The following is a 15,759-nucleotide window of genomic DNA, read 5'->3' as shown; positions in this document are numbered from 1 at the left end:
CAGGTTCACAGGGGGTGAAAACATGACTGGTGGTCCTGGGACGGTTGTAACACGGACCACCTAGGACGGTTGTAACATGGCACATTTACAATGATGGCTCATTTGCTCGAATGATCAATATTGTTGATTGGTGTGCATTGTCACTGTAAAAATAAACAGAATAAAATACTGTACGTAAAGTGTGTGCGTGTGTTTACAGTATGCCAAATATCAGAAAGAGGAAGACAGACAGGGGAGTGCCACTTCCTCTGCTGCAGAGGGCCTCAAATGAAGTTCAGGAGGGCAAATCAGTCAGGGCAGTGGCAAAGTCCCATGATATATGCCATGTCACCATAAAAAGAGGCTGAGGTTGGAGAATCAGGGATCAAAATCACCCCAAAGAGTAGGCTACTGGACACCCAAGAAGGTGTTCTCAACAGAGCAAGAGATGCTTTTGAGAGACTACCTGATGGAGGCAGCTGATTTATTATGGGATTAGTTTTGTATCATAAAGATAAAGCAACACTTTCTCAGAATAAAGCAAAACTATGAGTTTAAAAGAAATAGTCAAGAGTCAAGCAAAATAAAATACATTTAAAAAATAAAACTATAAGTTGCAAACAAATCATTTGTGTAATCATGTAAACTTTAAGTATTTTTTCTTTGTTTTAACATAGGTTTTTGTTTGCAGTTCTTGTTTCTTCTTTCTCAATGATCAGACTTTTGCTCTCGCTCCTTCACTTTTTGTTTGAGATTCTGACACAAACCTCCCAGGTGGGCGGGACTTTCAGGGGTGCGTCCCCATTGGCTACTCAGTTTTTGAGTTACAGCCCAGTCCTCCAGCGATTGTACAGTGCAGGTGTAGCAGGCCCCGCTATGCAGGGCGCGATGACAGATTATATTCCTGTAGAACAGGAGAAATTATGAGCAGAAAATGCCTTTTGCTGCTCGTTTGGCGGGTCTTGCCAGAGTTTATTCACAATTGGCACAACACAAAACACAATTGTTCTTGCCCTTTTCCTACTCTCAATATAAACACATGTTTATATGTTCATGTCTTCAAAATATACTTTTAACATGCTTGAAGTATTCAAAATAAACACATTTGTCTATAACCAAGTGTCATTAACTTCATGACTAAAAATAAGAATGTACTGTTAAGTACCTTTTCAGGATAACCCAGGCAGCTGCGGTGCGGTAGCTGAGCGTGGACAGAAGACCCCCAGAAGAACCAGCATTTCAATTATTATAATACTACAACAAGTGAACATATATGTAAGTATTGATCATTTGTGTTGTTTGTGCTGTACTATACGGTCTGTTTCTTTATTGTGTTAGTTAAGTGAGAAGTGTTATGTCCTTTTATTTAAAACATTCTTTGAGACTTCATCTTCTGGTTCAAATTTCAATAAATGTAATTTGTATAATCACTCTTTTGTCTTTATTCTACATGAACATTTTAGAGATTCCATTCAAATCTGTTGATTATTCATATCTTCCTCAGGCTAGGAATAGTAGCCTATGTCGAATTTTTAATGCTAAATGTATATCATTTTCTCACAGGATATAGAATGAGACAACACAGTTTTTATCCATTGTGTATGAATGCTTCAGCTCTTCAGACCAACATATTAAGATGTGAGCATGTTCCTAATTGTGTTGGTATGCAAACTAGGTCTGGTCTGTTTAATAAAGCAAATCTGCCACTTTTATATTATAGAATTTGTTCAATTAAAGCAGTCTTTAATTGTTTGTCCTAAACATAGCAATATATGCTTTTGAAATGTAACATGTCTTTGAAAAAATAATAGTATACAGTTTATATTGTGTATCACCTTTAGCTTGAAATTACATAGATGTGTTTTTTTAATCTATAAAATAAATAAATAGACAGACAGACTGACACTTTATCAATCCCAAATTGGGAAACTATTTAACAGCAGCAGTGTGTTCAGGTATTAAAATATTTAAAGTTGGAATAAAGTATAAACTACACAACACAAGTATAATGCACAGCAATCCATAAGATAAGTCCGATATGTTCATGAAAACTCCCCAGGAGGCACCAACACTAACGTGGCCGAGTGGACTCCGGAGTTTGCTGCATGAGTTGCACTGTATGATCTGTGGTGTAGTGGGCTGTCACTCAAAAACTGAGTAGCCAATGGGGACGCACCCCTGAAAGTCCCGCCCACCTGGGAGGTTTGTGTCAGAATCTCAAACAAAAAGTGAAGGAGCCAAAAGAGAGTGCTGCAGCGAAAGCAAAAGTCTGATCATTGAGAAAGAAGAAACAAGAACTGCAAACAAAAACCTATGTTAAAAAAAAGATAAAAGACTTATAGTTTACATGATTACACAAATGATTTGTTTGCAACTTATAGTTTTATTTTTGAAATGTATTTTATTTTGCTTGACTCAGTTTTTTTTTCTTTTAAACTCATAGTTTTGCTTTATCTTTATGATACAAAACTAATCCCATAATAATGGAGAAGTTAAAAGGAAGAACAGGGAAGCCAGGATTAATGTCCAATCAATTTATTTTCAAAGATTTCACATAGAAAGACACCTGTAAAGTGAAATAATTTTCATTCAAATTCAAATGATAAATCATGTGGAAACATCCAAACATACTGTATATCTAAACAGAAAGAAAAGAAAAAACTTGTATCAAAATGTTATTTTAAAAAAAGGGGGTACGGAGGAGAGTTTATCCATTATACATTAAGCTTTTGCTCATTGTAAACATGGAGAAAACAAGATGGAGAACAAGTTCTAAATATTCAAGGTTTCAGGTTTTTATCAGTACAAGCATTTTAAACGTGCTAAGATCTGCTATTAAATGTGGATGAAATGTTTTAATGACAGTTTGGTTTGTAGAAATGTTTACTGCCTGACGATTGTGAAAAGTCAAATACTTTGTCTTACACCATAAGTTCGGGGGGGGTCATTGGTCCTTTTACCTGTACAGCAAAACCACATAAAGCCAACGACACTTTATTCAAATTTTGCAGAGCGATGAAAAGAAATGTGTTCTGAACTTGAAAAATATCATAATGTATATCCTGCTCCTGGAAATGTTATTACATCTTTGGTTGAATTAGTTATTGACACACATTTACCTTATACTACTGTTTTTTTTGTAATATATTATATATATCTTTTTGTTTTGCAAACATATTTTAACTTTTCAGTCTTCTTTACCTTCTGATGAAACTGCTGCCATACTGATTATAGAATTGTGGGGTAATTATATATTTTTTAATAATAATTTTTGGGCAGAATTTTTGATAACGAGACCAATAAACAAATAACATTTAGCAATATTCTGGTTGTTTACCTTTCAGTCCTTCATTTGATATTTGGCATTTAGTTGTTTTCTTTTAAAGTAACTCATGTTGACCTTGAAATTAAGAGACACAACAACAACAAAAAAGTAATTCTGTTGTTCCTCCAATGACAGGTCAGCTGGTTATTTGGTTTCTTTAGGACCTCTTCCATCGAATGGCAGAGAAAATGGTATGCATGAAGTAGAAAAGAGTGGCCAAATAGGACATCACCTGGAAACACACACACACACACACACACACACACACACACAACCACACACACACACACACACACACACACACACACACACACACACACCACACACACCACACACACACACACCACACACACACACACACACACAAAGAGAAACAAAGTCAAATCATTGTCAAATTGTAGTAGAATTAAGTTATGTCAACACACTGTTTTAAAGGTAACCATTAGCCAATAACCAACCAAGGTAACCCCCCCCCACCTTATCACCTGAATCTCCTCCTAGAGCACCATTGTGTTAGGGGACCTTTAAACAATATCTACTAAGATGCATTTTGATTTGAAGTGGACCTGTATTGCTTTTTTTCAGGCTCATATTGTATGTTTTTATTCTAGTGGAGATGTAAAATGAATTTTGGAGCTATATGGATAAAAAGGTTAGATATAAAGATGCATGTAGATTATTTCCCAATTGATTGAAAGATAAAACAATTAAAAAAAGAGCTTCACAGAAAAGCTGAAACATACAGAACACATTGTATATGATACTGAAAATCCCACCTTAAAGCTGGAGTGACACTGGAATAAAGCATTTACATAACTAACGTATGGAGTTACTTTGTAAAAACTAATATTATCACAAACTTTATCACTTAAAAAAAAAAAAGCTAAAGTAAAGTTGGAATCATCACAAAATACTGATAACATGTTATGATCCCCAGAGTTGTATCTTTATTAAGTTGCAGTTATCAGAATGGTATAGGAAGTCTGTATGTGTACATGCGTGCTTGTGTGTGTTTCTGATAGTTTGACATACCACTGCAGCAATGTGCAGCTTGTAGATCTTGCGAGCTTCCCTGAGGAAAAATGGGTCCACCTCCGGGTCAAGCGCTAATGCTGCTAAACCCTGGCCCACCAGGACCGTGATGAAGGCCAGCGCCACCGACGCACCGAGGTAGAACACCGTCGCAACAAAATGATAACCCACATCCTGAAAACAAACAGCGAGAAGGAAAAGTTGGGAGACATGTTGATGAAGGTATGAAGTTAACCCTTTAACAGCCAGCGCCACCATTTGGTTGTGCACAATTTGAGGCTTGATATCTTGTTGAAAAATAAATAAAAAAGTTTAAGTCCATCTGATTTAGCTGACATGTTATGCAAAAAACAACCTCTAGATGCAAAAAATGTAATGCAAAGAAATAATTGTTCCATTGCTTTTTTCTTGGTCTGGCAATTAAAGGGTTTTAAAGCATAAATCTATCTACTGCCAAAATGGATGTCGTATGTTTTAAGGGAGACCTGGAAGTGAGCGTTGAAATGGCTCCCTCAACAAAAAGCAATGGGATTTTTTCATTTGATTTCCGAATATTGGAGAAAATTACCTCTGTGGCAAACAGATGTTTATGATATTTAAATGTTTTGTTCAGCAGGATAATCTTCACATATTAACACCACTTTGTGATTTTTTTAGACATATATGCAATTACTAGAAGTAAAAAGCTAACGTAAAGCTATAAAGTAACTACATCCTGGTCTATTGGCTACTCATCACCACCAAAGATGGACTTGTGTTTGCCCTGATGACGTTTTATTAGTCCCATTTTGACACTTGTTTGCAACCGCCATTACAATTACACATAGAAGCTTCGGACACTTAGGATTTTACTTAAATATCTTCAGCTGGTGTTAAAAACAGATCTCATCTAAGGCATCCAACCACAAACACAATAAAAAATGACGTTGCCTTTAGGACAAGGTAAAATGCTAATTAATTTCTTATCAGACTCTTGAACCACCATGTATTTGAATTAGCCAATCAGCTGGTGATGGGCGTGTCTAACCAGGGCGGGCCAGCTGCTGCTCCGATTGCATCCACAGAGGAAGATGAAGAACCAGAGTGTCGTCATCACGAAGCAGAAGATGGACACGAACATCACCCAGCCCATCGGGTTTTCAGGTGCAGCCCCAGCCGATGCCACCAGCATCCAAACCAGACCTCCGAACACCTGCAGGGTCACACAGGGGGGGGGGGGGGGGGGGGGCATTTTACAGCTTTGTTCTTACATGACAGTAACACAACACATTTTCAAATTTCAATGTTGCATCTGCAAAACTGCCTTAAATTATTTTTTGCATTTGGTTTCTAATTCTCAGTTTTCTCCATTACATAGATTTCATTTACTAAGTTATTCCATTGTGAGTTTACTAAGTTGGGGAAAATGGGTCGAGTATAGAACAATATAATTAATATATACCTGAGTATTAACAGTGTATCCATTCTTTTATTTGTAATATTATTATTATTACTATTATTTTAGTATTTATTTTCCTACTTGTCATCTGTTATGTAGTTAATCTATGTACCTAGATGTGTTTATTTTGTTATGTATGCTTTGTGAATATTTTCTTAAAATGCAAATAAAAGATAAAATAATCAAAAACTAAATATTTTTTGGCCACTTGGGGGCAGCAGAAAAACCCTGTTAACAGAACATTTACATATCATAAGCTTTGAAGTTGGTAAAGCAAACTGTTTTATACCTCCATGCGTTATGTAACACGATATCTAACTGTTGGAGTCGTGTCTCTGGGCTTCTGATCAATACAGGTGAATATTCACTATCTGTTGGCTCTGTTTTTGGTCCCTATCAACACGTGAGGGGAAATATTTCTAGTAGCTAAATGCTTAACTGTATTCACCTGCTAGTCTTTTGATTCTGTCTGTCAGTGATAAAGAACAAAACAGTAATGTTGTCGGCCTGAGAGCAAAACAAATATCTGAACCCACTTTAAAGTTCTCGATTTAGGTGGAAATTATCTGTCTGTTTATCACTAAAAGTACTTTTTCTACTTAAAAAATGTATTATTTACTGCTTATGATACAACTTGACCCTAGGTGATTGCCTGCCCGACACACACACACACACACACACACACACACACACACACACACACACACACACACACACACACACACACACACACACACACACACACACACACACACACACACACACACACACACACACAGTACAGGTTGTTTGTCCTGTAAGCAAAATCATTTCCACACAAACCTTTGGACGGCAGGTGAAAGCAGCTTCAACCGGAAATAAATTATACGCCATGTTTTATCTTTTAAATAAGATTGCAGATTCTTCCAGACTCATTGATTTTCTTTAAATAACCAAATACAAACTGAGTAGGTGGAATGCAAAAACGCTGGTGGGAGGGCCAGAGCTTTTCAAATGTAAAGAGATAAGCCTCACGGCCCGTCCACACAGCGGCGTGCGTTGAAAGCTTCACCATTCACTTTGAATGGGGTGACGTCACTTTTTGCCGAACTGCATTGTGGGAAGCGAAGCGGAGCTTTGCCTGGCGTGGCTCGCTGCAAAAGTTGAGCAATGTTCAACTTTTGAAGCCTCGGCAGAAGCGTCAGCCAATCGAATCATATGCCAGTACAAGCTCTAGCCAATCAAACCGCTGCTTGTGTGTCAGGGGCGGGAGATTCATGTGATTGGTTGTTGGTCGAGTTTCAGACACGCTCGCCGGCAAGCTTCAACGCACGCCGCTGTGTGGACGGGCCGTCAGTGTGGGATTATCAGATGCAAAAAAACAGGATCTAATAGTTAGCACTTTAACACACACACACACAAATAGACACACTCTCTCATTTGTATTTCTGCAGTCTTTCCTTTGACAAACATTAAGCTCAAAAGAGTGTTTGGCGTCACAGCCATGAAACTCATTTGTTCCATGAAAAGAGGCACTTTCCTGTGCACACTGTATACAGGGAAAACCTGTTTCTTTGTATGTCCTTTAAAGGGGACCTATCATGCAAAATGCACTTTGTGATGTCTTTTATACATAAATATGTGTCCCCGGTGCGTCGGGGAACTCACGCAGCGTCAGAAAATAAAACTCTCTCTCTTTTCCTCCGTACCCAAATCTTTTAAAAACGGGTGTACAACGAGCGGATACAGATTTCCATCCGCTGTGACATCATAGTGGCGGCGGACCCACAGAAAGTTGCTATCAGAAACAATGCCTGACGTGTTTTGGACGTAATCTCGTCTTTGTTTACATTAGCAAGCCTCGCTAACACTCAGAGCTAACCTGTCCTAGAGAGCACATGTGTTTAAAAAGCAGGAAATAAAAAAAGAACTCACCTTGTGATAAACCTGCAAGAGAAAAAGCATTTGAGCTCCATACTGTTTCAGAAATAATCCTTGACGTGGTTTAAACAGGATGGCGTTTTATCACAGCAGAATTTAACTTTATCTCCGGTAGAATTCTGATCAGGCATTAGCTCCGCCTCCTCTTTTTTTTTTTTCAAGCTAAGGACCCAAAATCCGCGTTTCTCTAACAGGGCTGCAAAAGAGGGGTTTGAGCAGTATGAGGGATGGCTACAATGGGGGATCTGTTTGGTATTTTGAAAAAAAAGACATGTTTTATATAGGTATGGCCCTGCAATATATGTTTCAAATATAGCATGATAGGTCCACTTTAATATGGTGGCCGACAGTTGCAAATGCCTTACAACGGCCCAAACTATTTCCATTAGGGGAAACATGCTGCAGTTTCAGAAACGATGCAAATGTTATTCTCCCCGACCATCAACAAGCACTACAGTCCCAGCTGTGTGCTTCACTTTTTAGTGTCCCCATTTCCGATGTGTTTTGAGATTCATTCCGCATTTTCTATTTGATATATATTTCGTTTATGCAGAGCTTTTAGTAAACACTGGGCATGTTTCAGTAAGTTGTTGATTGTTACTCATAATGGAAGTGTTTTGGGCCGATGAGGCGTGTTGGCCATCGTACTTTATCTATTATTTTGCAATAAAACTGAATGATTTTGTGGCACAATTAAAACAGAGACTTGTGATGGAAACTTATGAAGCAATGGAGACGAAACTCAGAGAGACACGAGGAGAGCAGGAACTTTGATGGCAAACACTGATGGTTTATTTGGAGCTTCGGCCGGAGAATTCACAAGACATGTCGTGCGCCACGAGTTAACACAATGGATGCCAAACCAATTGTTTAAAACAAAAGTGAAATACAGGTCTCTATTAGCAAGCATAGACATGCACAATATTAGAATTTAGCAATTCAACAACTGACACACCTTTAACGGTCTAACTGTTAAAGGTGTGTTAAGGATTAAACTGTCAGCACCAGTTCATTTGGTGTTGTAACATTTATAATACAATCATTCAGTCTAAAGCACTGGAGCATAGCTTATTTAACCATTCAACTGTAACTCACCTCATAAAGTAAAGTAAAAGGTGAAATAAAAGTTGGAGAAGAGAATCGTTTTTTTTTTTTATTCAACCCACATATGCAGTGAAACTAGGCTGTCATTCGGCTGTGTGAAGTGTAAACACGATATGACTACATTTAGAAAAGACTAATGATGACCACATCTAAAGAGTGTGCCAAGCCCTGAGTCAACTGCAGGTGGAGCAAATATTGATCTACAATAATGCATTCATTTATGAAAACAAACTCTGAATTACACCTCAGATGCTCCCTCTAACCTCAAAGTCACAAAGACATGTTTTCCTTTCTGTTGGGAAAATACTGAATGTTGTCTTCTAATATCAGAGTAGCACATGATAACAAAGGCCCTACGTAGCTGTGTACATGACAGGATGTATTATTACATAGAAGAGCGCCAGGACACACTGTTTTAGGCATATGATAGCTATGTGACAACGATTAACATGACGATTCAGCCCCTATGGAGATAGACATATGACTGTCATGTTTATTGCTTATGCAGGCCTAAGAACTAAGCACAGAATACTGCTTTGAACCGGTATTCTGCATCACATTGGCTGTAACACCCTCTCTTGTATATGAGCATATCAAGAGGCGCTTTCACACCAAGTACTTTTCCCAGGAATAGTTCCCGGAACTTTTCCCTGGAACTTTTATTTCCTGGAACTATCTAGTAAATCGCGTTCACACCGGAATAAGTCCCTGAGGGAGCCGCTGACGTCACTTCTTCTTCTTCTTCTGCTTTGGGTTTACTGGCAGGCCGCAAACAACTTCACGGCGTATACTGCCACCCGAAGTCCCCGGCTGGAAGTCCCCGGAGTTGGGGACTGGCTTCAGTAGAAGCTGCTGGGAGTCTTCACAAAAACCTTTCTGAGTTTTACGGGGCGTGGTTTGCAATTCGCCCAGCCAATCAGAAATGGGAACCTTTTTCTCCCCAGGAAAGTCCCTGCTCTCTAGCAGGGACTAAAAAGGGGTGAAAAGGTTCGCAAAAAAAAGTTCTAGTTCCAGATCTTTTTGGTGTGAACGCAAAATCCTAGGAACTATCGGAACTATTCCTGGAAAAAGTACTCCGGTGTGAAAGCGCCTAAGGACTCTACTCTGGGAACTATTTGTCCCACGCAGCTCTGTATGTGATGACTACTTCCATTTTTGCAAGGATAATAAATACATGTATCTTGATATTGAAGACCAAGCCGGAGCGAGTCGAGTTATGTTATTCCTAACACTAACCGTATTTGAAACTGAATGCTGCTTAACTGACTGATTTTTTCCAAACGAGACGTGATGGGAACATTTCTAGATGTTTAACATTACGCTTGAAAGTTATATTTGAAAGTTTGCAATCTTGAATATAATTGAAAATAAGTTATGATGGTTTAAACAGAGTTTGTCCAATTAACATTAGGGAAAGCTTTGAAATATGTATGTGTGGATGTATAAAGCTTTTCCTATTCTTTATAGTTTTAAAATGTGCTTTCAACTTTGAAAGTAATGCTTTATCTGTTCTGGTTTACCAAAAGAAAGCAACATTGGCAATTAATAGCTTCATTTGCTACTTATGTGTAGAAATTACTTTGGAACATACTGTATAGATCAGTGATTGGTTAGTGCGTAGTGGCTTGTTTTGTGGCTTTTTTTAAATATATATTCAACGTTACTATTGGTTGCCATTGGAATTCAAAGTCTGTTCCTAAACCAGGAAATAAACCATGCATTGAAGCAACCTTTTTTTGTCTAAACGGTTGAACTATCCCTTGTCAGTCACGTGACGCCACTGGGCCCAACAAGACCTTTTTTTCCCATTGACTTACATTGGGAAAGAGACGTCTGTTAATCACTCTATCAATAGTTAGACAAGGTTACTCCACAGTATGAATACATGAACAGCCCTTATTTAAATAAATAGGTCCTAAAGGGTTTTAAATGCTTCTCCATGTATTTGACTGAGCTGAGACAAGGCGAGGTGGAGCTACTGGGAGGCAGGTTTAAGTAAATGCAGGTGCTTAATGCAGAAGATTATTGTTCTCAAGAGTCAGGCCAGCTTTTACTGAGCAACTTTCATAAAAATGAGCAGGGCCCCGCCTTAAGCGCTTTATACAGTTTATCTTAATTCATCCATTTCAAGGATGAATCCAAGCTGTCTAAAATACTTTTTTAGAGCCCGACAGTATGTGCTTCCAAATTGTGAGCATTTTAGAGTCAAGTAGATGTTCAGTGGAGTATCCCTTTAAAGGTCAGCTATTATGCAAAATCCACTTTTTCATGTCTTTTATACATAAACACGTGTGACGTGTGTCACTTTATGATGTCATAACGATTTTTTGGCTTGTGTAACCATTAGCCAATCACTAACAGTGATGGGCAAGTTACTTCCAAAATGTAATACATGCGCACGCACGCACACACACACTCAAACACACTCAAACACACACACAGCAGCAGCCCTCTACTTGCTACAAACTTAAATATGAAAAGGTTCAACTACGCACACACACATCATCTCGGCTCGCGCAGCCCCGAAGGGTAAACACCAGGTTTATTACTGTAACTCCGTTATTTTTGTAACGCGTTACACCCAACACTGATCACCAACCAAGGTACCCCCCCCCCCCACCTTATCACCTGAATGTCCTCCTAGAGCAGCATTGTGTTATTTTTAACCAAATATCTCTCAGAGGGGCGTGGGGAGTGGCTCCTTATTTTTCATCTAAGGCCTAGGCTCCACGGGAACGAAAACGGGTCGAATCCGCATATTTCTCATGCGTATAGCCCTTTAAGCTAGACGACGCCGTAACGGAAACGTAGAAACAGACCCTGCAAACGACAACGGGTCCAAAGGTGGATAGATCTGGGAACGGAGCGCTCTGGGGGGTCCAACGGGGCCGTGTGGTAGCCTATACGGTCATCCGTTTCTGATAATGACGACGCAATAGCCCCGCCTCTCCCCACCTCTGCTGCTCACCCCCGCAAAAGTACACTGCACACTGAATTCAGATTATTTATCTTTATCTCGATATGGACATAAACGCGAGTGAAGTCTAATCTGACAGGAGGGAGACACGCAGCTCCTCCCGCTGTGATGCAGCGGGAGGAAAACACACACTTCAAGTCAGATCATCACCCTTAGCTATTTTAATTACCTCTCAAACTACCTAAACTAGTTATAAATTTGTTTATTTTTACTGTAGAGTCATCATTACTGGATCAGCTGCTGCATGAGACAGACACTGACGCTGTCAGAAGAGAGGAAAAAGAGACAGCCTCCGTGTATTTTATTATTATATATCATTATAACGTCGTTATTCATTTGTTTTAAAGCTCAATAAATAACAAAGAAGACCTTTGACCGGCACTTTTATAATTTTGTCCGGAAGATTTAAACTTTAACACACGTTGACCGGCGAAAAACTCTGCCCGGATCCCTCGGCCCCCACCGCGGAGAATAAACAGAAGTGCAGCCATGACAACCATTCTTCTTCGCTGCTTTTGTGGAGGAAGTTGCTGCTTTTGTGGAGGAAGTTAAAGCTCCACGTACAGGCTCGGCATATGTACTGCAGCTTTTCCAGCGGTTGGATGTAAACGGAGCCGTCTCGTGGAGCTTGACACAATCCGGTGTATATTGCGTGTGGGCGGAAGCTTTTTTGCGTTTGCGTTTGCGTTACTCCGATGCGTTTTGCCGTATGCGTTCCCGTGGAGCCGGGGCCTACTTTACCGCGCCAACCCCAAACATTACCAGTAGTACCTTTCCATACCTGAGCAGCAGTTATTTCATGAAAAGGTGCACTGGACAGCAGCCAGAAAAAAAGACCCGAGACAGCAAGTTAACCATGTGAGTGGATGGTTGGTTTAGATTTACACCTCCCTCTGCAATTAAAGCTGGTTTTCCACCTCCTCACACTGATGTAATCTTCAGTTCCCTGAACAGAAACTGCAAGGGGTCTATAACAGAGTCAGATGAGTTATAGTCCTTTAATAAAATATTGACTTTTGACTCATGTTAATCCACAAAGGACAGTCACACCTTATGACAAATTTAGGGAATGGCAGGTTTTAAGAGTTTCTAAGCAACTTCATGTCACATCTTGACTTTTGAATGCAAAACAAAAGCATGAAAAGCCCAAAGCAAAACAGTTTGAGCTGTTTGTAAGCCACGACTAACTGAACTTCTTGAAAAGTGGACTACTATTTCATGATCATTGCAACACTTTATAGACATATGGTGCCATTCCAAACGGCTGTGAAAAGCTGGAATAAAAGCAAAAAGCAGTATCCAGTATTTATAAAATGTTAAAAGATCTTGTCAGAAAGGAATTAAAGAAAGATAAGTTTAAAAAGAGGTTTTAGCATCAGTTTTGGAAGTGTAACTTTTTATAACCTTTAATGGCTTGGATTTTCAAAAAAATGTTGTTGTTGTATTGTTCCTGCAGAATAAAGACAATCCTCTTTAAAAGACAGGACGATGCTTTGTTGTGACGTGCAGTGTTTGATGTTTTGTGCTGAATTTTTTATAATGTAACTGTTTAGACCCAGATATAGAGCATTGTTAAAAAAAATCCAGATATTGTTGCATTGTCACAAGGCTAACAGACAAGGATATTATATAGTATTCATCATCCATATATATTATAGTCTGCGATTAAGTTACATTGAGTTACTTGACCTATTTTTCTAAAACCTGTTTTACTATTGCTATGGCAACCTCTGTTTGTCAGCACTATGGTTTTCAATTCAGATGGAAACAAATCTAAGGACCAACCCAACTAGTTGCCAAGAGTTGACAGACTCTGTGCCATGCAAATGCAATAATCAGTATAAAACTGTTTATTTAATGACATGGCTCTCAGAAACCGGTTTTATCGGCTTATCCTTGTATCCTCTAATCTTCATAGGTTTGGTCACTCTGCTCTGTTTGCTCAACTCTTTAAACACTGATGTCCAAAACAAGACATCACAGATTCCTATCCGACACAGAGAAGCAATGGGGGGGGGGCAGACAGGGCGGCAAGTAATAATAAAATGGTGCTGACCCGAATTAAGAATGGTATAGAGGAAATGTGCAAAAAGGTAACAGATAAATAAAAGACATGGGTGATGGAATGAAACAGAGTATACTCTCTCGAACTATACTTGAGTACACATTTGTGGTACATTATTATATACATTATTTCCATTTTCCACAACTTTTTACTTCTACTTCATTATATTTCTTTCATATATTTTACGTACTTTTGCACCTCTTTTCTGGCCCGACAAAATCGTGGTTCTATCGTGGCCAACAAACAGGGCTGAGTCGGGCTGAGTTTGCTAAACTAGAGAATCGCTGGCAAGGGGGCTACAACTACAACAAGATGAACATATTTGACCGTGATTTAATTGTAATACACGTTTGCACAGACAGGGCTGCTGTTAACGTCGGGCTGTATAGCAGCCCTGCGCTAAAACAGCTGTTCCGCGGTCATGAAGCTCTGTACTCCACTCCCCCCCCCCCCCCCCCCCCCCCCCCCCCGTTGACAATCGCCAGAAGTTGGCTATATTGCCCTAACTACAACATTTAAAACTGTTATATTATTTTATTGGTGGCAAAAAAGTACAAAATATCCATAAAAATATAACACTTTTGAAGAGAAGATAATTTTTTCCCCGCCATCAAAAAAGATATATCCTTCTGCAATAATCAAATAGGAAACTCACAAACTCAGGGATGAAGAACAGGTCGGGGATGGATGTAAAGACCCTGCCGCCTGTAGGCAGAACATCGCCCATGGTGGTGGAAGCCATAGTCCCAAACACTGTGTGTGTGATTTCCTGTAGAATGATATGTGAAACCTGATCATTTCTGCCTTTTTAAAGCCATCATCCCCCCCCCACCCCCACCCCCATTTTTCCTGCCACACCTTCCTCTACGTCTCCTCCCCACTCCACGTTCCTCAGATCGAAACTTGGTGTGTGTGTGTGTGTGTGTGTGTGTGTGTGTGTGTGTGTGTGTGTGTGTGTGTGTGTGTGTGTGTGTGTGTGTGTGTGTGTATGTGTGTGTGTGTGTGTGCGTGGGTGGGTGGGTGTGGGTGTGTGTGTGTGTGTGTGTGTATGGTTCTAATTTCCTGCCATAACTCCACAAACAAACTACATGTTTTACAAATGCCTTATCATTCACTAACAAACACAATGTGGTTTGCAAATACAAAACACCATTTCCAAACTAATGCATTTAGTTTTGCAAATAAAAAACGTATCTATCAAACACATTACATTTTTCTAATAAATCATGTTTCATAAACCAATACAGCATATGTTTTACAAGTACAACATATTCTTTTACAATTACAAAACTTTTTTTTACAAGTAGGGAGACCAGGGACAGTTGTAACACGGGGCAGTTGTAACACGGGGCAGTTGTAACACGGGGCAGTTGTAACACGGGGCAGTTGTAACACGGGGCAGTTGTAAGGCCTTCAATATCTCCAATCACAAACAAGCTAGAGTGATGAAACTCACTCTGCACATGCACAGTTAGATGGAAAGATCGCTGTGAAAAAAAGGAGCTATCAGCAAAAGTGTGTTTCTGAATTTACAAAAATGATATGATGTATTTTTTGGATACTGTCTTGAGGTCAAAGGTCTAGGAATCCAAACTAGTATTATTAGAATCACTGTTTTGTAAGCTAAAAATATAACTAGCTAAATATGGGTCAAGCTAGCAATCAGGCAGGTTCACAGGGGGTGAAAACATGACTGGTGGTCCTGGGACGGTTGTAACACGGACCACCTAGGACGGTTGTAACATGGCACATTTACAATGATGGCTCATTTGCTCGAATGATCAATATTGTTGATTGGTGTGCATTGTCACTGTAAAAATAAACAGAATAAAATACTGTACGTAAAGTGTGTGCGTGTGTGTATGCCAAATATCAGAAAGAGGAAGACAGACAGGGGAGTGCCACTTCAAAAAGTGAAG

At 39.3% G+C, this 15,759-nt stretch overlaps 1 protein-coding gene across 1 annotated transcript; it reads right to left on the bottom strand.

Moving 5' to 3' along the window:
* Positions 1–2,498: 2,498 nt before the first annotated feature.
* On the bottom strand, positions 2,499–14,646 carry LOC117499566 (myelin and lymphocyte protein-like). The gene is made up of 4 exons (XM_034152026.1): positions 14,496–14,646; positions 5,364–5,528; positions 4,337–4,510; positions 2,499–3,536 (listed from the first exon to the last, which is right to left on the bottom strand). Exons 1-4 carry the CDS (start codon positions 14,580–14,582, stop codon positions 3,462–3,464), a joined length of 501 nt encoding a protein of 166 aa, XP_034007917.1. The 5' UTR covers positions 14,583–14,646; the 3' UTR covers positions 2,499–3,461.
* Positions 14,647–15,759: the final 1,113 nt, after the last annotated feature.

This window comes from Trematomus bernacchii, unplaced genomic scaffold, assembly GCF_902827165.1.
Source record: "Trematomus bernacchii unplaced genomic scaffold, fTreBer1.1, whole genome shotgun sequence".
NCBI lineage: Eukaryota > Metazoa > Chordata > Actinopteri > Perciformes > Nototheniidae > Trematomus > Trematomus bernacchii.
This window is presented reverse-complemented; position numbering and strand designations above follow the sequence as displayed.